At 33.1% G+C, this 15,338-nt stretch overlaps 1 protein-coding gene across 1 annotated transcript in view; it reads left to right on the top strand.

Moving 5' to 3' along the window:
• Positions 1-15,338, top strand: part of LOC123531688 (uncharacterized) — a 31,356-nt gene extending 16,018 nt beyond the window's left edge. Inside the window, exons 6-25 of the mRNA XM_053518039.1 lie at positions 1,198-1,291; positions 1,896-2,092; positions 2,730-2,868; positions 3,376-3,598; positions 3,923-4,482; positions 4,798-4,906; positions 5,342-5,565; positions 5,812-5,932; positions 7,063-7,248; positions 7,602-7,638; positions 7,919-8,240; positions 8,973-9,040; positions 9,280-9,446; positions 9,618-9,795; positions 10,044-10,163; positions 11,821-11,975; positions 12,618-12,740; positions 12,995-13,109; positions 13,345-13,438; positions 14,403-15,338. Of these exons, the coding sequence (XP_053374014.1) occupies positions 1,198-1,291; positions 1,896-2,092; positions 2,730-2,868; positions 3,376-3,598; positions 3,923-4,482; positions 4,798-4,906; positions 5,342-5,565; positions 5,812-5,932; positions 7,063-7,248; positions 7,602-7,638; positions 7,919-8,240; positions 8,973-9,040; positions 9,280-9,446; positions 9,618-9,795; positions 10,044-10,163; positions 11,821-11,975; positions 12,618-12,740; positions 12,995-13,109; positions 13,345-13,438; positions 14,403-14,505 (3,335 nt within the window). The 3' untranslated portion in view covers positions 14,506-15,338. The remainder of the gene's footprint in view (positions 1-1,197; positions 1,292-1,895; positions 2,093-2,729; positions 2,869-3,375; positions 3,599-3,922; positions 4,483-4,797; positions 4,907-5,341; positions 5,566-5,811; positions 5,933-7,062; positions 7,249-7,601; positions 7,639-7,918; positions 8,241-8,972; positions 9,041-9,279; positions 9,447-9,617; positions 9,796-10,043; positions 10,164-11,820; positions 11,976-12,617; positions 12,741-12,994; positions 13,110-13,344; positions 13,439-14,402) is intronic.

Here is a 15,338-nt window from a genome sequence, read left to right as displayed (position 1 = left end):
TGACGAGGAAAAAAAACACACAGGTGTTTCATATCATCGAAAATGAAAGTAACTGACGCGCTTGAGCACGCGTCTTTTATCTTCCTGAAGAATAAAATACCCCTTCAAAAGGTCATGTTTTTTTATTGTGTTTATGGATCTACATAGGTAACAGAAAGCACCAGTAAGAACTCAAACATATATTCATGCTAAAAACAACCTTCTAAAAGACTGTTATCATCATAACTTTTGATACGATTGTAAACAACAGTAACACATAATGAAAATAAGTTAAATGGGTTGCGCGCATCTCTGCGTCCCAACCTCTATTATGATACATATGGCTGAAACAATAATACGCACTTGACTTGAGACATGTATTTATTTTACGTCAATGCTAACGAGTAAGTACAAACACATTAAGCTGAAAACCTGAAACTGAAATATTTGCTTAATTTCAAGTAAAATGTTAATTCAGGGACTTCCGTACAAGAAAATCCTACAAGCTATGGACAAAGTTTGTTTTAATTTCCCATGTCTCTCAACAATAAATATATCAGACGTTGCGAAGTGTGGGCAAACCCCCAAATTACGTTTCTATGGACGCTGTCATTCTGGAATGGACATCATGTCATTTTACAACGCAAGTCTATGGGAAAAAACAAAATCTTGATTTGTAACTTCATTTTAGATTTTTTTTAAAACAAAAAATGAAAACGGTGCCTACAGATATCAACTTTCTGAAATTAACGATGCTATTTTTGACAATTTTACATGAAGTATAAATAATTTATCGGAGGTCCAAAATTAGGCAGGACAGCCTATCGACAGCTCGACGGCTAATGTCACGACTCAACCAGAGGTGGCCATTTGCATTCGACATACTAAACAACGTATTGGCTTGGTTGACGCCATTGCAACATGTGGTATATATATATATATATACCCATTTGTTTCTTCTACAATTCATTGACTATACACACGTCTTATCTCAAAGAATATAAATTTACCTATACATAGTTTTCGCTCATGTATAATATGCGTAGGTAAGTGCACGTGGGAAAACGGGAAAGGTCCGGATATTTTCCGACCGACTCTTGTGTATTTTATGATAATGGAAGAACTTTAAAGTAGAAGTTTCTTGCTGTACTAGCGTTTCGCAAACAATATCTTAAATCTTTATGACATTAACTTCATTGTGTTTTTTCATCTTTTAAGTTTCACGTGCAAACAACCCTCCCGACATAACCGAATGTGAGATAACATTAGCAAAAATGCGAAGAACCGATCAGAGACAACAGTTCAATTACAGGTAATCGTACTGTCTCCATTTCGTAATCTACGTTTTAATAAAATGTACAGTTTTAATTTGGTGCTGCGATTTGAAACACGGGAGTAAATAATGGGTGCAAGTTCTTAACGAAACTACACGAATGTGCAGGCTGATCTTGGCCTGCATTGGTAGCAAAGGCAGTATCACTTGTCGCTATCAGCCTAAAGCTTAACATGGAATACAACTACGGTTAACTCCTTATACTTAAGATATTTCTTGCATTGTACAATGTATACACTGTTCTCTGTTGATTCAGACTAATTTGTTTGTTTTGTTAGGATTAAACGCTGTTATAAAGCTCGTGTTCAGTTAAGGGCACTAAAAACTCTTTTATGACGCATTATAAATGTACAGCTTTACCGCTATAACCAAGATAAACTGATATAAGCACTAAGCATGAAATGCTTTCTAGATGGAAATTTTAATTTTGTCTTTTATAACAACTTATTCGTTTGCGCATAGACCATATTTCTTTTCTTTTTTTTACGATGTCTGTTACTAGTCCATGTTCTAAAATGACACTTTTCTAAAAGGACAGTAACCAAGATCATTTCATAAACATAATGGTATACTACCTTTTCAGCATGCCTTGTTCAGATGGTCAAGGAACAGATACAGTTTGGTGTAATCAGCAATTATTTAACTATGCAAAGTTTTCTATGAAATCTAAATACTCATCGATACCAAACTTGCCACCAGCGCCGTCGTATATTTCTTCTTACGGCTTTGGGATAGTTTATAATGGAATTCATGTCCAGCATACTAAATTTCCTAGGCCTGGTAGGTGTTTTGTTATGTGTAAAACAATTTAAGGGTTTTATACATGCAACAATATAATATAATTCGAACCAGACGTAATAAATAAAAACAGTTAAGAGCAAGACAGTACAAAAACTTATAAAAGATATAATTATTGTTTGAAAAACGTACTGCCTGAGAAAATATCACTATGAATTGTTCGTTGCAACATTATTACAGTTACTGTTTCTTTTATTAAACTAAAGTAAGACCAACGAATTCAAAAGCAAATCATATTTTAAAACGCCTTGATTGTGTTAGATTTCTTATACCAGTAGCATCACGGTTTATCAGTTAAGTATCGAGCAATTCAACGCAACTCAAAGATCAAAAAGTTTGACAAAAGTTAAGGATTTTGTTGATAACAAGAACAATACTACTTCCTAGAAATAAAACATGAATTAGTTCCTTTAAACGCAAAATCTTAATACATTTCACTTTCAAAATCCGTGGCAAAACTACTGTTTGTATTCTTTTTATTCATATAAACGTTATAACTTCTACAAATTCGTCAGTATGTCAAAAGAAAATACGCACTGCAACTCTGGCTAGTATAGGGATAATTATAATATTTAGGATATTAATAAATAGAAGGAAATAATTTATCTGAACATTTCAGACGATAACAACCGACGACATGTTGCTTTCAATATAACCTACACTTGCAACGAAATATCCGACAGGTCACCAGCGACAAGTATTGTCCCATGTAACAAAATTGAAGAAAATTACAAGATTAATATTGAACATGGCGACTTGTAAGTTATTAACGGGGGCAATTCAACAATCATACATACATAAATATAACTTTTTGCATTAATTTTGTCATGTTTGGTAATAATTAAATGTATGAATTTTGGCTTCAAATTTGCATTAAACTTTAACTTTCAACATTATATCGCTACCTCCTTGACTGTTTTCAATGATATTTTAACACGCAGAACAGTAGTTTTCTGACATTTTTGTCAAAGTGCCTATGATTCTTTTGTAACAGTTTTCTTGCAACACTTGGTGGATAACGGATATTTTTGTTATGTATACAGTACAATTGTTGTATAAGTATTGTTGTTCTAATAAACGTTTTAAACTAAGAAAATCTTTTGAGGTAAAAAGCTTACAGGACCATCTTCTACAGATGTGACAAAAAAGAGAAATTATCCCGTAATCTTTCATTATAGCTAAACCAATTGAATGAATTATTACAGTGCATTTATGAATCTTTACGACCATTGCTTAAATTTAACTAACATTTTCATTATGTGAAGCTTTACCGTGACATATTCTACTAAGAGCGGTGGCTACCGGCAGTTATATAACAGGGATACAGGTAGGGATTACTCAAGGCAGATATACAACGGACAAACCACCAGCAAAACTATTGAGTTCAAGTTTGATTTCATAGCACCGACCCATTGTTCTGAGCCTCATTCCCGAATTAAATGTAATAACGGAGATAAACCGATCGATGTTGGAGATGACATAACAGAGGTACGTTTAAATTCTGAATTTATTGTAATTTGAGCCGATGATTTCTTTCGAACAATGGTTTCTCTACAATATTCTTTGATCATACATTCATACTAGAGCTGATACAAAAGAGCGAGATGGGTGATGCAATGTTACCTAACCTACAAAGATCAATCTGTCAAGGCTTCTTTAATATATTCATAGGTAAATGATGCTTTAACCACATTTCTAAAGCTGGGCATATAAGCATGATTGATAATTTGTGAATAACATGTACATAATTGCTTTAGATATTATGAATGCATCACAGTAAGTCATGTCATCTTACGTCTTACTTGATTTTAGAATCCGATTCAACTTCGTTGGGATGGCTGGTCGGACACATTGTCCGGAATTGCTTACTACTACCTTGAGATCTTCAAACTGGAACCAAATATCAATGGCTACCTTACAGAACTTGAGCCATTAAAACCTATATATTCACTTAAGACGAATAAAACATCCTCTATAAATTTTCCGACATATTACCCTCCACAAACTGGAATGTATTCAATTCTACTGCAAGCATCAGACAAGGCGAACAATTCAAAGATTGCTCGGCGGTTGGTTCTATATGACAATGATTCGATGATAACACTGACAAAACCCGGCTTTATTTCGGATAAGCCTATGAATGTGTCAGAAATGTCATTAGGTGATGGTGGTATGCACATTACAAGTGCAATACCGGAAACTGGTTACATGTGGCAGACCTCTAAAAATGGAACGAAAACCCGCATCGTATTGAACTGGGAAAATCACTTCGTCAACAAGATATATGAGGATGAAAAGTTGTTAAATAAGGTTTTGAATTACCCCACACAATTTGCAGATCTGCAAGATGATGGTATTCTTAGAAGTAAAAAGTAAGTACTTCTCATCTGTTTAGTGGCGCATTGATCAATTAAACTACATTATTTGATTTCTGAATAGAATTTAAAGTAGGAAAATTTTTAAGATTTCTATCAGTTGAATTTTTGCATAGTTACCTTCTTATAGTCTTTAAAACTATTATTAAATTTCTGTCAGTCTTTTAAATAATTACATGTTGTTTGTTTACAAATGGGATTAAGAGCTACTTTTTGAATAATAACAGTAAAAATTTAATACTGTAAGTTTTATCTTGACGGATAGAAGATACTGCTAATCATGCCTCATGTTAGTTTAAATTTTATAAACAGGTATGTTAAATTACCGGATAATGAAGGAGCAAGAACTCTCAATGCTATTCCAAACAAACATGGTATTGTCAAATTTGAAATCAATCGAGTCCTCGGAGACGATAGGGAGGTATGGTATAATTTTTGTGTTAGATAAATTTTAATAATGGTAGCTAGGCACCGGCTTCTTCATTGCATACCACAATTAAGTCTTTGGACACGGCCAATTGTCTGTATAAAGTAAGATTGTTGAGGTAAATGTATATATGCATGTTCTTTACACTTAGCTATTCCTTTTGGATGTTTGAATTTATGTTATGTGCACTTTCACGCCAAAACAGTTCTGTAATTCTTCCATAAAATTGCATCTATATGCATTTATAAGTTTTGAAATATCATTTTTTAAAAATTAATTTAAAGTAAATTAAAATTCAGTTGGCTTTGCTTTTTTCAATTAGGACTATTTAGCAAATCAACATGAAGAAGCTTTGATTTTCATGAGTCTGAGTGTACGCCTAATATTTGTTACATAAATTAACATGTCAGATACTCGTCTTTTTAAAAGGTCCCAAAAACAGGATGGATAACTCATGATTTGACGGAAAAGTATGAATTAACAGAAACACTAGACGATGGAAGTCATATTCGATTTTGGGTACGAGCTACTGACATAATGAATCATACTTTAGCAGATTACACAGAAGTGCACATTGACAACACACCACCTAGGGTAGCTGACGAAAACCTAAAAGAAAATATTGCAAATAGAACATACACGCACACATCAAGGTAGACCGAACCTATTACTTACCTTCAGATTTCAATAACGGTAAAAGTACATTACGTTTTTGTATGACCGAACAAATATGATCAAATACTTAACGCTATAATATTGATATCAAAACTTTTAAAATGTGCTAAGCTTATCGATTTAATGCATCTTGAAAGTTATTTCGTCTGTGGGTAGGTGTTTCCTTGATGAAATATCAATAAGTGTCATATTTCGGTAGTAATCTTTATCTTGTACTTTTACAGGATAACTTTTAAGGCGTCAGATGGCGACAGTGGTGTACACCGCATAGACTACGCGTTATTTGTCGAAAACCGTACAGATGAACAAGGAAGCGGGAAAATTCCAGCAAATTATAGAAAAAATGTAGGAGAAACTGTTTAAGTTAATAGAGCTGTATTATTTGCCTCTGCTGAAGCATACCATATACTATAATAAGTTAAAAATGTTCTTTAAATAATGATACTGTACAAATGCTGAAGTCTCAATTCTGTTTGATTTTAAATAATGAATATATTTAGATTTCGTCAGTACAAGTTCTCTATTTCGTATGCAAAGGCTACTATGGGAGATTTTCAGAAGCAATGGAAGTCCTGCATCAGGAACTAAAGGGTTTTTTACAATTTACTGATCCGTTTAATGCCGCAACTTACAGTTATGCAGATTTGTTTTGTATAGTATTTTAACAACCAGGAATATACTTAGCATACTTGGCATGTCAAACTGTTCGGCAAAGAAAAACATTGCACTTGCCATATAAGAAATAAAGTAGATGGGCGGAAACCATCTCTCTGAGATAACAAGACTATGCATCAAAAGGTCGTGAGGTCGATCATATGGCAAAGGAAAAGTTTCTTATGACAACTTGGTTAAACGTAATACGTTTCAAATCTTGAATCTCTGATAGGATACCATTAAAACGGCTCAAAACTCAAGTCAAAAACAAACCAAAAGTATCTAACTTATCTTATCTCAATTTAAGAAAAACATTTTTTATAAGCTAATAGTGCTTATAGTAACATTTCGGTTTATTGTCTCTTTGCAAAAAGGTTTTCAACACATTTAAACCTAATCGCCCACACTATGGGTGAAACTTTGCAACATGTTTATTTTCACAAGGTTTGGCATGGAATGTATATATGGCACTGCAAAAAGATAAAACTGGTGGAAATAAAAGCTAGATATTGGTAGCAATGCAAGAAGAATCTAAATTTTCTGCATTATTTCCAAAACTTTTCAACGGTTTATTCCCCTCTGATCAATATTCTTGGTTATTTATAAGAAAATTTTGCAAAAGTCTTATGTCAGTAAGTTTGTACCACTAGTCACTTTCATAGTACTAAATTTTTATGAACTTTCGAGAGAAATTATTTTTCGCCTAAAATGTATGGGTTAGTCTCTGTTATATTTGCATAATACTATCTATGCTAATGTCAGTTAACATGAGATTGATATATTTATTTACTTAGTAACCAAATATCTTCTTATTATTACAGGCATCTGTAGCTTGCAACTCTGACCCCTCTTGTCACTGTGTAATGGAAACCTGTTTTCTCGTACCTCAGACGCTGGATATTGATAATTGCTGGTTTCTCGTGCCAAAGGAAGATTTGAATAAATCTGCAAGAATCGACGTCATAGTCTATAACCAGGCCCTCCTTTATCAGGCATTCTCAGTAAATGTAAGGTCTTATATTAAAACTGTTTAATATGCTCGTTTTCATATGAGCATGCATGTCAGACCCTATATCTGCATTAAAGTGATGGGATTGGCTAATATGTTTGGTTGTTTTCAAAGTTTTACCCCTAATCATCCTACTATTCCGTAACACGTGAAACACTTTATTCCATGCATACATATTCAAATTGTTAGTATTTTACTTTTTTGAATGTGTGTGTACACTGGTAAAGTATTGGTTTTGTTTATTTTTTCTTGGATTTGTATCAATGGATGTTAGTTTTATAGTTTCAATTAAGTAAACACACTCATTAAAAGATTTATGGTGCTCATAAAGAACCATTATCTTTATTCCAGATAAACCGATTAACAGATTTAAATGGTCTGGAGGAATGTAAGTTCAGAGATGTCTTTCTCATGTCACTCATTATATTAGTGCAGGATGAGACGCTATGACATGTTTTATACGGCTTGAGGTGTCAATACTAATTGTAAAACCCACAAATGCACATCACAGCAATTTTTGTTTCGCTAAAACTTATCGGTACATATTGATTTCGCTAAGTAATTTGATTCTTTTATGTGTTCTCTAACTTAACATTCATTTTATTTCCAAACGTAATGATACGCTGTATATGTTGAAAGAATGCTGCTTGATACGATTTCGTTTTTAGATTCTGGTCCGTCAAATATTCGTGTGGAAAAGAATCTTGCTTCAGGCGTACGGCTTGTTTGGGATTTACCTAAAACTGCATCCTGCTACGGAAGAGCTGATATTGGTGTCATCTTGATGAATTCGGATGGAAGCGTTAGAGTTGTAAAGGTTTATAACGAAGGAAACTCAATTGATCTGGTTGGACTTGAACCGGATAAAGAGTACAGTATTTCATTGAAACTCGGATATAAGGGCACAGAATTGGCAGCGCTTCCTTATACATTTAAAACTGGTAAATGTATGATATTTGTACTATCATATCATGTAATATCATCATTATTGTTATTAACATAACTATTATTACAATCATTACTTCTATTATCACCATATCAAATTTAAAAAGGTCCCTTTCCGTGACATACACGTTCAAATGCGCTTTACATACAATATTACAGTCTCTGTATTGTGAGAAAGGGCTACTACGGTACAACCGTAACGTAAAATTTTCAAAAGCAATATAAATGTAAGTCCAGCATAAGAAAAATGCACTTTAATCAGAGTTAATGAAACAATTTAATGTAGGTTTCGCTTAATTATATTAAATATTTAAAACCACATATAAGTTTGACAGCAGCATTTTTACAATGTCATTAATAAAAGAATACACATGTTTGGAGAAAGCTTCGTAATAGAATGGATCGATTTGCAAGAATGCTATGAAGTTGTGAATGTAACACGTAAGTACAAAATTACTTGTCAACGGTATTTTGAACTTAGTGAGATGAAAATAAAGTTAATACTTTTGAACACAACAAGACTACCAAATGCCTAACATGCAGATTGTATCATACGCATTTTCATGATATTATGATGAGTAATCAACTTCACTAGATTCAGAGTCATTAGCATTTTAGAGATAATATTTACTGACATTCACATGTGTTTTGTGTGTGTTTGAATAGGCTGCTGTAATTATTACAAAGTTATTTTGTTGCTTAATTCAATACAATGATTGAACATGTAGTAAAATCATGTCTTTTTATAATAGTTAATTTTTTCTGATTACTTCAAAGTGTTTCTTTAATTGCAGCTCCAAAGGAAAACTATATCTCAGGTGTTGTCATAGCAGGAATTATTGCCAGTGAGTTCTCTAACCCCAAGCTGATCATAAAACATGTGAATCAATTTGTTTGTTGTCTTTTTTATAATATTTTCAGATATCATTGTATTGCAGACATGTAAGCTTGAAAACTTACAAGATTATGATTTAGAAAATACTGAATGTATTTAGATTATCCTTTTAATGATGAATCGTTTAAGTTTTATCCTTTTTTAGACTTTTTGATACATTGTCAGTAACTATTGCTTATTCTACCACAGGTGTGTTGGTGATAATCGGTATACTCATCGCAATATTTGTAATACTATTAAAGAGAGGTCATATGAAGCCTGTTCAAAGAGGGTTGGCAGCGATGTCCGTAAAATATCGCAAATCTATGGCTGTAGTAAGGACGATGGCAACATATAATGATTATGTAACAGGGAACGTAAGAATTATAATCTACTCTGTTTATCACCTTGCAATTTTACCTGGTATAGCCTTTAGATTTTTGTACGAGAGTGAAGGTATTCATCTAAAACTACCTGAATTCTATCATTTACAAAGTCTTTATTTTTAGTAACAAACATTACATCATCTGATCTTCATGTCTTTGCAGAGTAATGCAGACTCATTGTATATGTATGGGGAGATGGATTTCAAAGACATTCAAAACTGGCAAATGGGACGAGATGACGTCATTTTTAGGAGTTTACTGAAATCTGGCAATTTTGCCGACATTCATCTTGCAAAATTAAGATCATCAAACAGGACAGTGGTAGCGAAAACTCTTAAACGTGAGTACAGTTGATCATTTATTATTTAATGTTGATTATAACAACAACTGGTTCAAATGATGCTAAGTTAAGCTCGATTATAGGTAATAAATAGAGGTAGCAATACATGGACAAAGCCCATTGTGCTGGAGTTTTAAACTAGACTAGTTTTTATGATTTTATATGGCAAAAACTATCGCGAACAAATCAAATATAAAGTCAGTATTTGGAGGACAAATTCATTTATCTACAGCTTTTGATTTTTTAAGAGAATCACTCCGAACAAGATAAATTTCTGATGAAGGCGAAGATCAATTATAATTCCACTGAGGTTGGACAGAATGAAAATGTACTTCGCTTTATTGGTGCAGTCATCTCTGAAACAGAAAGTAAGTTCTTATTAGAGTGATTTATTACTGTCCAATGCATACACATTTATAAGACAACGATGCTATAAAATCTGGAACCATGCGCAGTTGGCATATCAAAATAGAGTCTATATAATGTGATGAAATTTAAAACAAGAAACAGTGATTGCTAAATCACTAATTGTTTTATCATATTACTCATCTCTACACATACTTCATGTTTCTGTGCATCAAAACAAAATTTAACCATCGCTTTTCCAGTGACACAACTGGAGTTATAACTAGAAATGGGCCGTAATGTATTAAAAGTTCCAGATAGGGTTACGTAAACCTCGTCTTTTTACATCGCGACAGTAAAAAAATCGGCACCAGAATTTATCTTATGAAAAAAGTTGAAAATCATTACTGGCAATATCTTATACTATGCATAAGTTGTTTTATGTTCTAATGTATTCTTTAACCATCTAATGGAACTGAATTTCTCGCAATATAAGCATAAATATCAACATGATAACAATCACTCAGTTACGATGATAGGTGGGAAAAGTAGCAGGGTACACGCATCACTGAATTTATGACTGCTTTTGTTTCCAAATTGGAGGGGTATTCAGTTTTGAAACCTGTTTGAATGATTTTAGCCAATGCTTAACTTGCTTTTAAGGAACTGAAGTATAGACCGACTTCAATGTGTCAAAAGACCAGTGATTTCTGGCTAACTAGAAGACCATTACGAATCAGATGAATTTTTGCCGAAGTCAGTGTTTTGTTGTGTCTATCCTTTTGTAATTCGGTCCCAAGACTAGTAATAAAATTATTATAGAATTGGTCTCGCGGTAAAGAGTAAAGTAATTTTACATTACTTCTTTCATACATTCAGTCTAGTATCAGTAAAGTATTAAGTGTCAGTAGTTTGTATTTTTTCCATCTGAATCGTGTCTGCCAGGAGGGGAAACTTGAGAACTTTCATGGAGTAGTTTACTATGATCTCTATTTTAATCTCAAATATCATATCTCTGATAAAAAAAAGGAAAAACAACTTCGCTTCGCATCAAGGTTCGTCGTAACTTAATGTCTTATTATTTACTGGTTTTGAACAGGAAAATATATCTATATTGAGCTCATCGAAAATATCTCGAATCGGACTCAAAATTTGATATTCTAACGTCATATTGTGACGTTATCAGTATATATTTGCGACAGTTCATTCGTAGACCATTAAGGCATAAAATGAAAGATATCTTTCAAATGTTTCACTAAAGCAGGCAAAAAGATCATCTTGCATGCCTACATGTGTATAAGACAGGTCTGTATTGTCAAGTAAATACACAGTTTCTTATTGTCAAGTAAATACACAGTATCTGTTCCCCTTCAGTCGGTAAATCTACTACGGATCTTGAAGGACATTGTATAGACATACCTTATCGATACATGTCTGCTTGGTTGCACTTATGCTTCCAAAAGATCGTATTATAGTTTTTGTTGGAAATACCTCGATATACACAATTATACACGAATTTTCTATGATATGTTTTGTTTCAACCTCTATTTTTAGTCAAATGCAATGTCTTTGTGTGTCACTCCCCTCATATAAAACTTACAACTCTACATCATTTCCATCATAGAATTCGAGTAAATATTGAAGAAACAATGTGGATAACAAAATCATTTTCTTTTTAAGTTGGGCCATTTATAATCTACGAATATTGTGCGAATGGACAAATGCGTGACTATCTGGAGACTATGAAGAATAATCTTACTGTTGAGACACTAGAGCAGCAACTCAAATTTGGACTTGGAGTGGCACGTGGGATGGATTATCTTGCACAAAGGAAAGTACGTTCAAATCAGTTTTTATTAGCTTTTATATTTCTTGTTTTGTTGATTATTAAAATATGAAATATGAAAATGATGTGAATCTAAAACAAGTGTGTTTGTTTGTTTTGGGTTTAACGCTGTTTTTCAACAGCAGTTCATTATGTAATGGCTGGCAGTTAGATTAAACCGTGTTCCTATTATATTGTCCGCAAGTAACCAACTTCCCAACATGAATCAAAGATGATTCCCACATTAATCAGAGATGTGGGACGAATGATTTCACACGCAATGTCTTTTATCACATCATCATAGAGAATATACGTCCAGTCACGATCCCACGATCCGTAGATCTACGTTCTCCCTATTGCGCTAGCGAAAGGGCTGCAACACAAGCACGGGCTGTACATATACTACAGTCTTTGTTACAAACGAAGCTGTCTGGTTTGTTTACAGATTCATTTATTTGCTTATTGTTTTCAAGGAAATTTTGGCCATCATCCATAGCAGACATTTTCACTTGTCTTTAAATATTTGCAAATTGGAACGCGTTCTTTGACACAACAGCATTTTAGTTACACTTCTGACTTTATTTTACAAAGAGTACCCACTTATGATATAGCTCTGTAGATATTTACACTTGTACTAACTTTATTGCTGCAGATTGTACACCGGCGTCTAGCTGCCCGGAACGTGCTGCTTGATTCTGATCTTACAACGAAGGTCACCGGATTCGGTCCTCAATCCGCCAAAAAGAATGGTGACTTTGGAAACACAAAGAAAATGGTAAAGAAGTTGTTTCACGATGTGGTCAAAAGTATTTCAATTTATGTAATTCTTGTGCGAGTACTTTTAGACTGATTTTGTTTCCACAACTAAATGGAGGGTCAATAACCTTAGAATTACTGTCAACGGAAAAACAAAATGACAAGTCAATATTTATTTCATTTTTTTTTTTCATTACGTTTATTTTTGTGTACACAGAGTTATATTTATTGTTTCGGCGTTGTTTACTTATATAGAATTTTACATCTTTACAGGAGGGGGTTCATTTGAAGTGGATGGCACCTGAGTGCCTGAAGTTTACAGCTGGTGCCACAGAAGAAAGTGACGTATGGTCATTTGGTGTTGTGTTATGGGAAATATTCTCTTTCGGTATATATAAAAAGCGCTTGATTGCCAGTGTTCAATACTTGAAACCATGGTATCAAATTTAAGTAGCACGTTACTAATTTGTGTGATGATTAAAACAGTATAAGGTAACTGAAATATAATACAACAACGAATTAGGCCCTAAGTTTGTTTTTATTAAAGATCAGGTGCACTTTCAAACCGCTATAATACTTGGTTTGCAAAAACAATTTACAGAAACATACACAATGTTATTCAGGTGAAAGTCCGTATGGCACTATAAGAGGTCGGGAACTCCAAGCAAAGCTAAAAGGTGGCTATAGACTACCAAAACCAGAACAATGTGATGACAAGTAAGTGTACCTAAAATGAAACAAAACATTTCGGCAGATTTCAACATGTTTTAACTAGTTCTTCTTCAGAAATAATAAAATACCAGTAACTTGATTTTCTTCATCTCAGCTTTGCTATTAACAAGCCAGTTACCCGAAAATAAACAATTTTCCAAGCTGTCATCAACCATTTTATTATTTCTGCTGTAACAGAAGTTGTTCTCCTTTATAGTATTTCATGTGTAGTGTTGATAATTTTTATTATACACTCTAGTTCAAGTTTAATATACTTCACAGCTTTGTCGCGATTGCGTCCACATTATTAGCCACATCTGCCTAATAATGCAAAAATATACGAGGCGTATTATTATATATTAAATTCCGCTCGTATTATTTTCCGTGACTGGTCACAGGGAAGTCCACAGAAATGGATATTCACCACCAATAGTGATTTTCTTATAAACAAACCCATGTGTTATAATTATATAGACTTATTCGACATGGAAATAACTTTTGCATATCATTGCATGTATGGGGATACTCATCGCGGTGATTCAGATTTTAATGTTGTTGTTTTTTTCATTTCTAGTACCATACAGGCGTTTTAGTAGAACAGTCTTGATCATCTGTAAAATGTTTTCTTATAAACAATCTAAAAATAAAAAATAATTTTACTATCAAATACTAATCATACTGCTCTTTTCCAGTGTAGTCATGAAATAAATTACTTACTGTATGATAATATCACTAAATATATGTTACTTGATCTGACAAAGGTGATATTCATCCTGGCTTGTCGGCTTTAGTGAATATCACCTAGTAAGGTCAATATCCTGCGATATTTATATTATTATGATACTCATACAGTAACTGCTTAATGATCATATGACGCTATAATATTGGTCACGCATCCTATGTAATTTGCACGTTATCAAGTCCTGTTTTAAGTGCATGGATATTGAATGAACGTACGGTTATATTCCAGATGGTATGGTGTTATGAAGCAGGCTTGGTCGGAAGATCCGAAGAATAGACCTAGCTTCAAAGAGATAAGGAATACACTAGATATTCGTGACGGCACCCACTGACAATTGCTATTACAGTAACTACAGAAAGTAGATACAACCGGTCTATGCTATATGCTTAACGTAGTGATTTACAACAATAGAGTAAAATAATGAAAGAAAAACTTATTTTCTTCGGCTGTTTCTTTTATAAACTTTTACTGTTTTGTGAAATAAGCATGACTAATATTCCTTTAGTATGTGTTTCTTTAGCGGAATCATTTGATTTGATTTGATGTTGAAAGTAACAATGTTTCAGAGAGTTATAATGAATCATGGTGAACATATTTTATACAATACGTGTTTTTGCCTTTTTTATATGAAAAGTCATATATTGTTAACAGCCAGACTCTTGAGCAGATATTGTATAATTACTTTGGTATTGATTCACTTCACCCTCGTTGCAAATCCAGTTTCCTTTCTTTTTAGACTGTTTGTGCTATTTATTATATTCCTGATTGTAAGCAATATTCTCGCTTTAAACATGTTCAACAATATCTATTACAAATATCTTATACTTCAAATTCTTATATATTCCCTAGCAGTTGACCAGTGGAAACAAACAACATATAGTTTTTAAATATTTGATTTATTAAGTAATTGTTTTGTATTCATGACCAGAAAGTTAGAATACTGGGGAATATACTTCTTTTAGAAAATTGCAATTCCCATGAATTATAACGTTGGTCAAATCACCCTTTGGAATTTAAAGACTAACTCTTTTAAATGACATTAAATTTTTTATATTTAGTTTTTCAAAGTTAACATTGCAAAGGGCTCATGCTTTTACTACATATAACTTTGTAAAACTATAACGCCATCATGGTTATTGCATAGAATTATATTTGAAGACCATT

The sequence above is a fragment of the Mercenaria mercenaria genome, chromosome 11, assembly GCF_021730395.1.
Source record: "Mercenaria mercenaria strain notata chromosome 11, MADL_Memer_1, whole genome shotgun sequence".
Lineage (NCBI taxonomy): Eukaryota > Metazoa > Mollusca > Bivalvia > Venerida > Veneridae > Mercenaria > Mercenaria mercenaria.
This window is presented reverse-complemented; position numbering and strand designations above follow the sequence as displayed.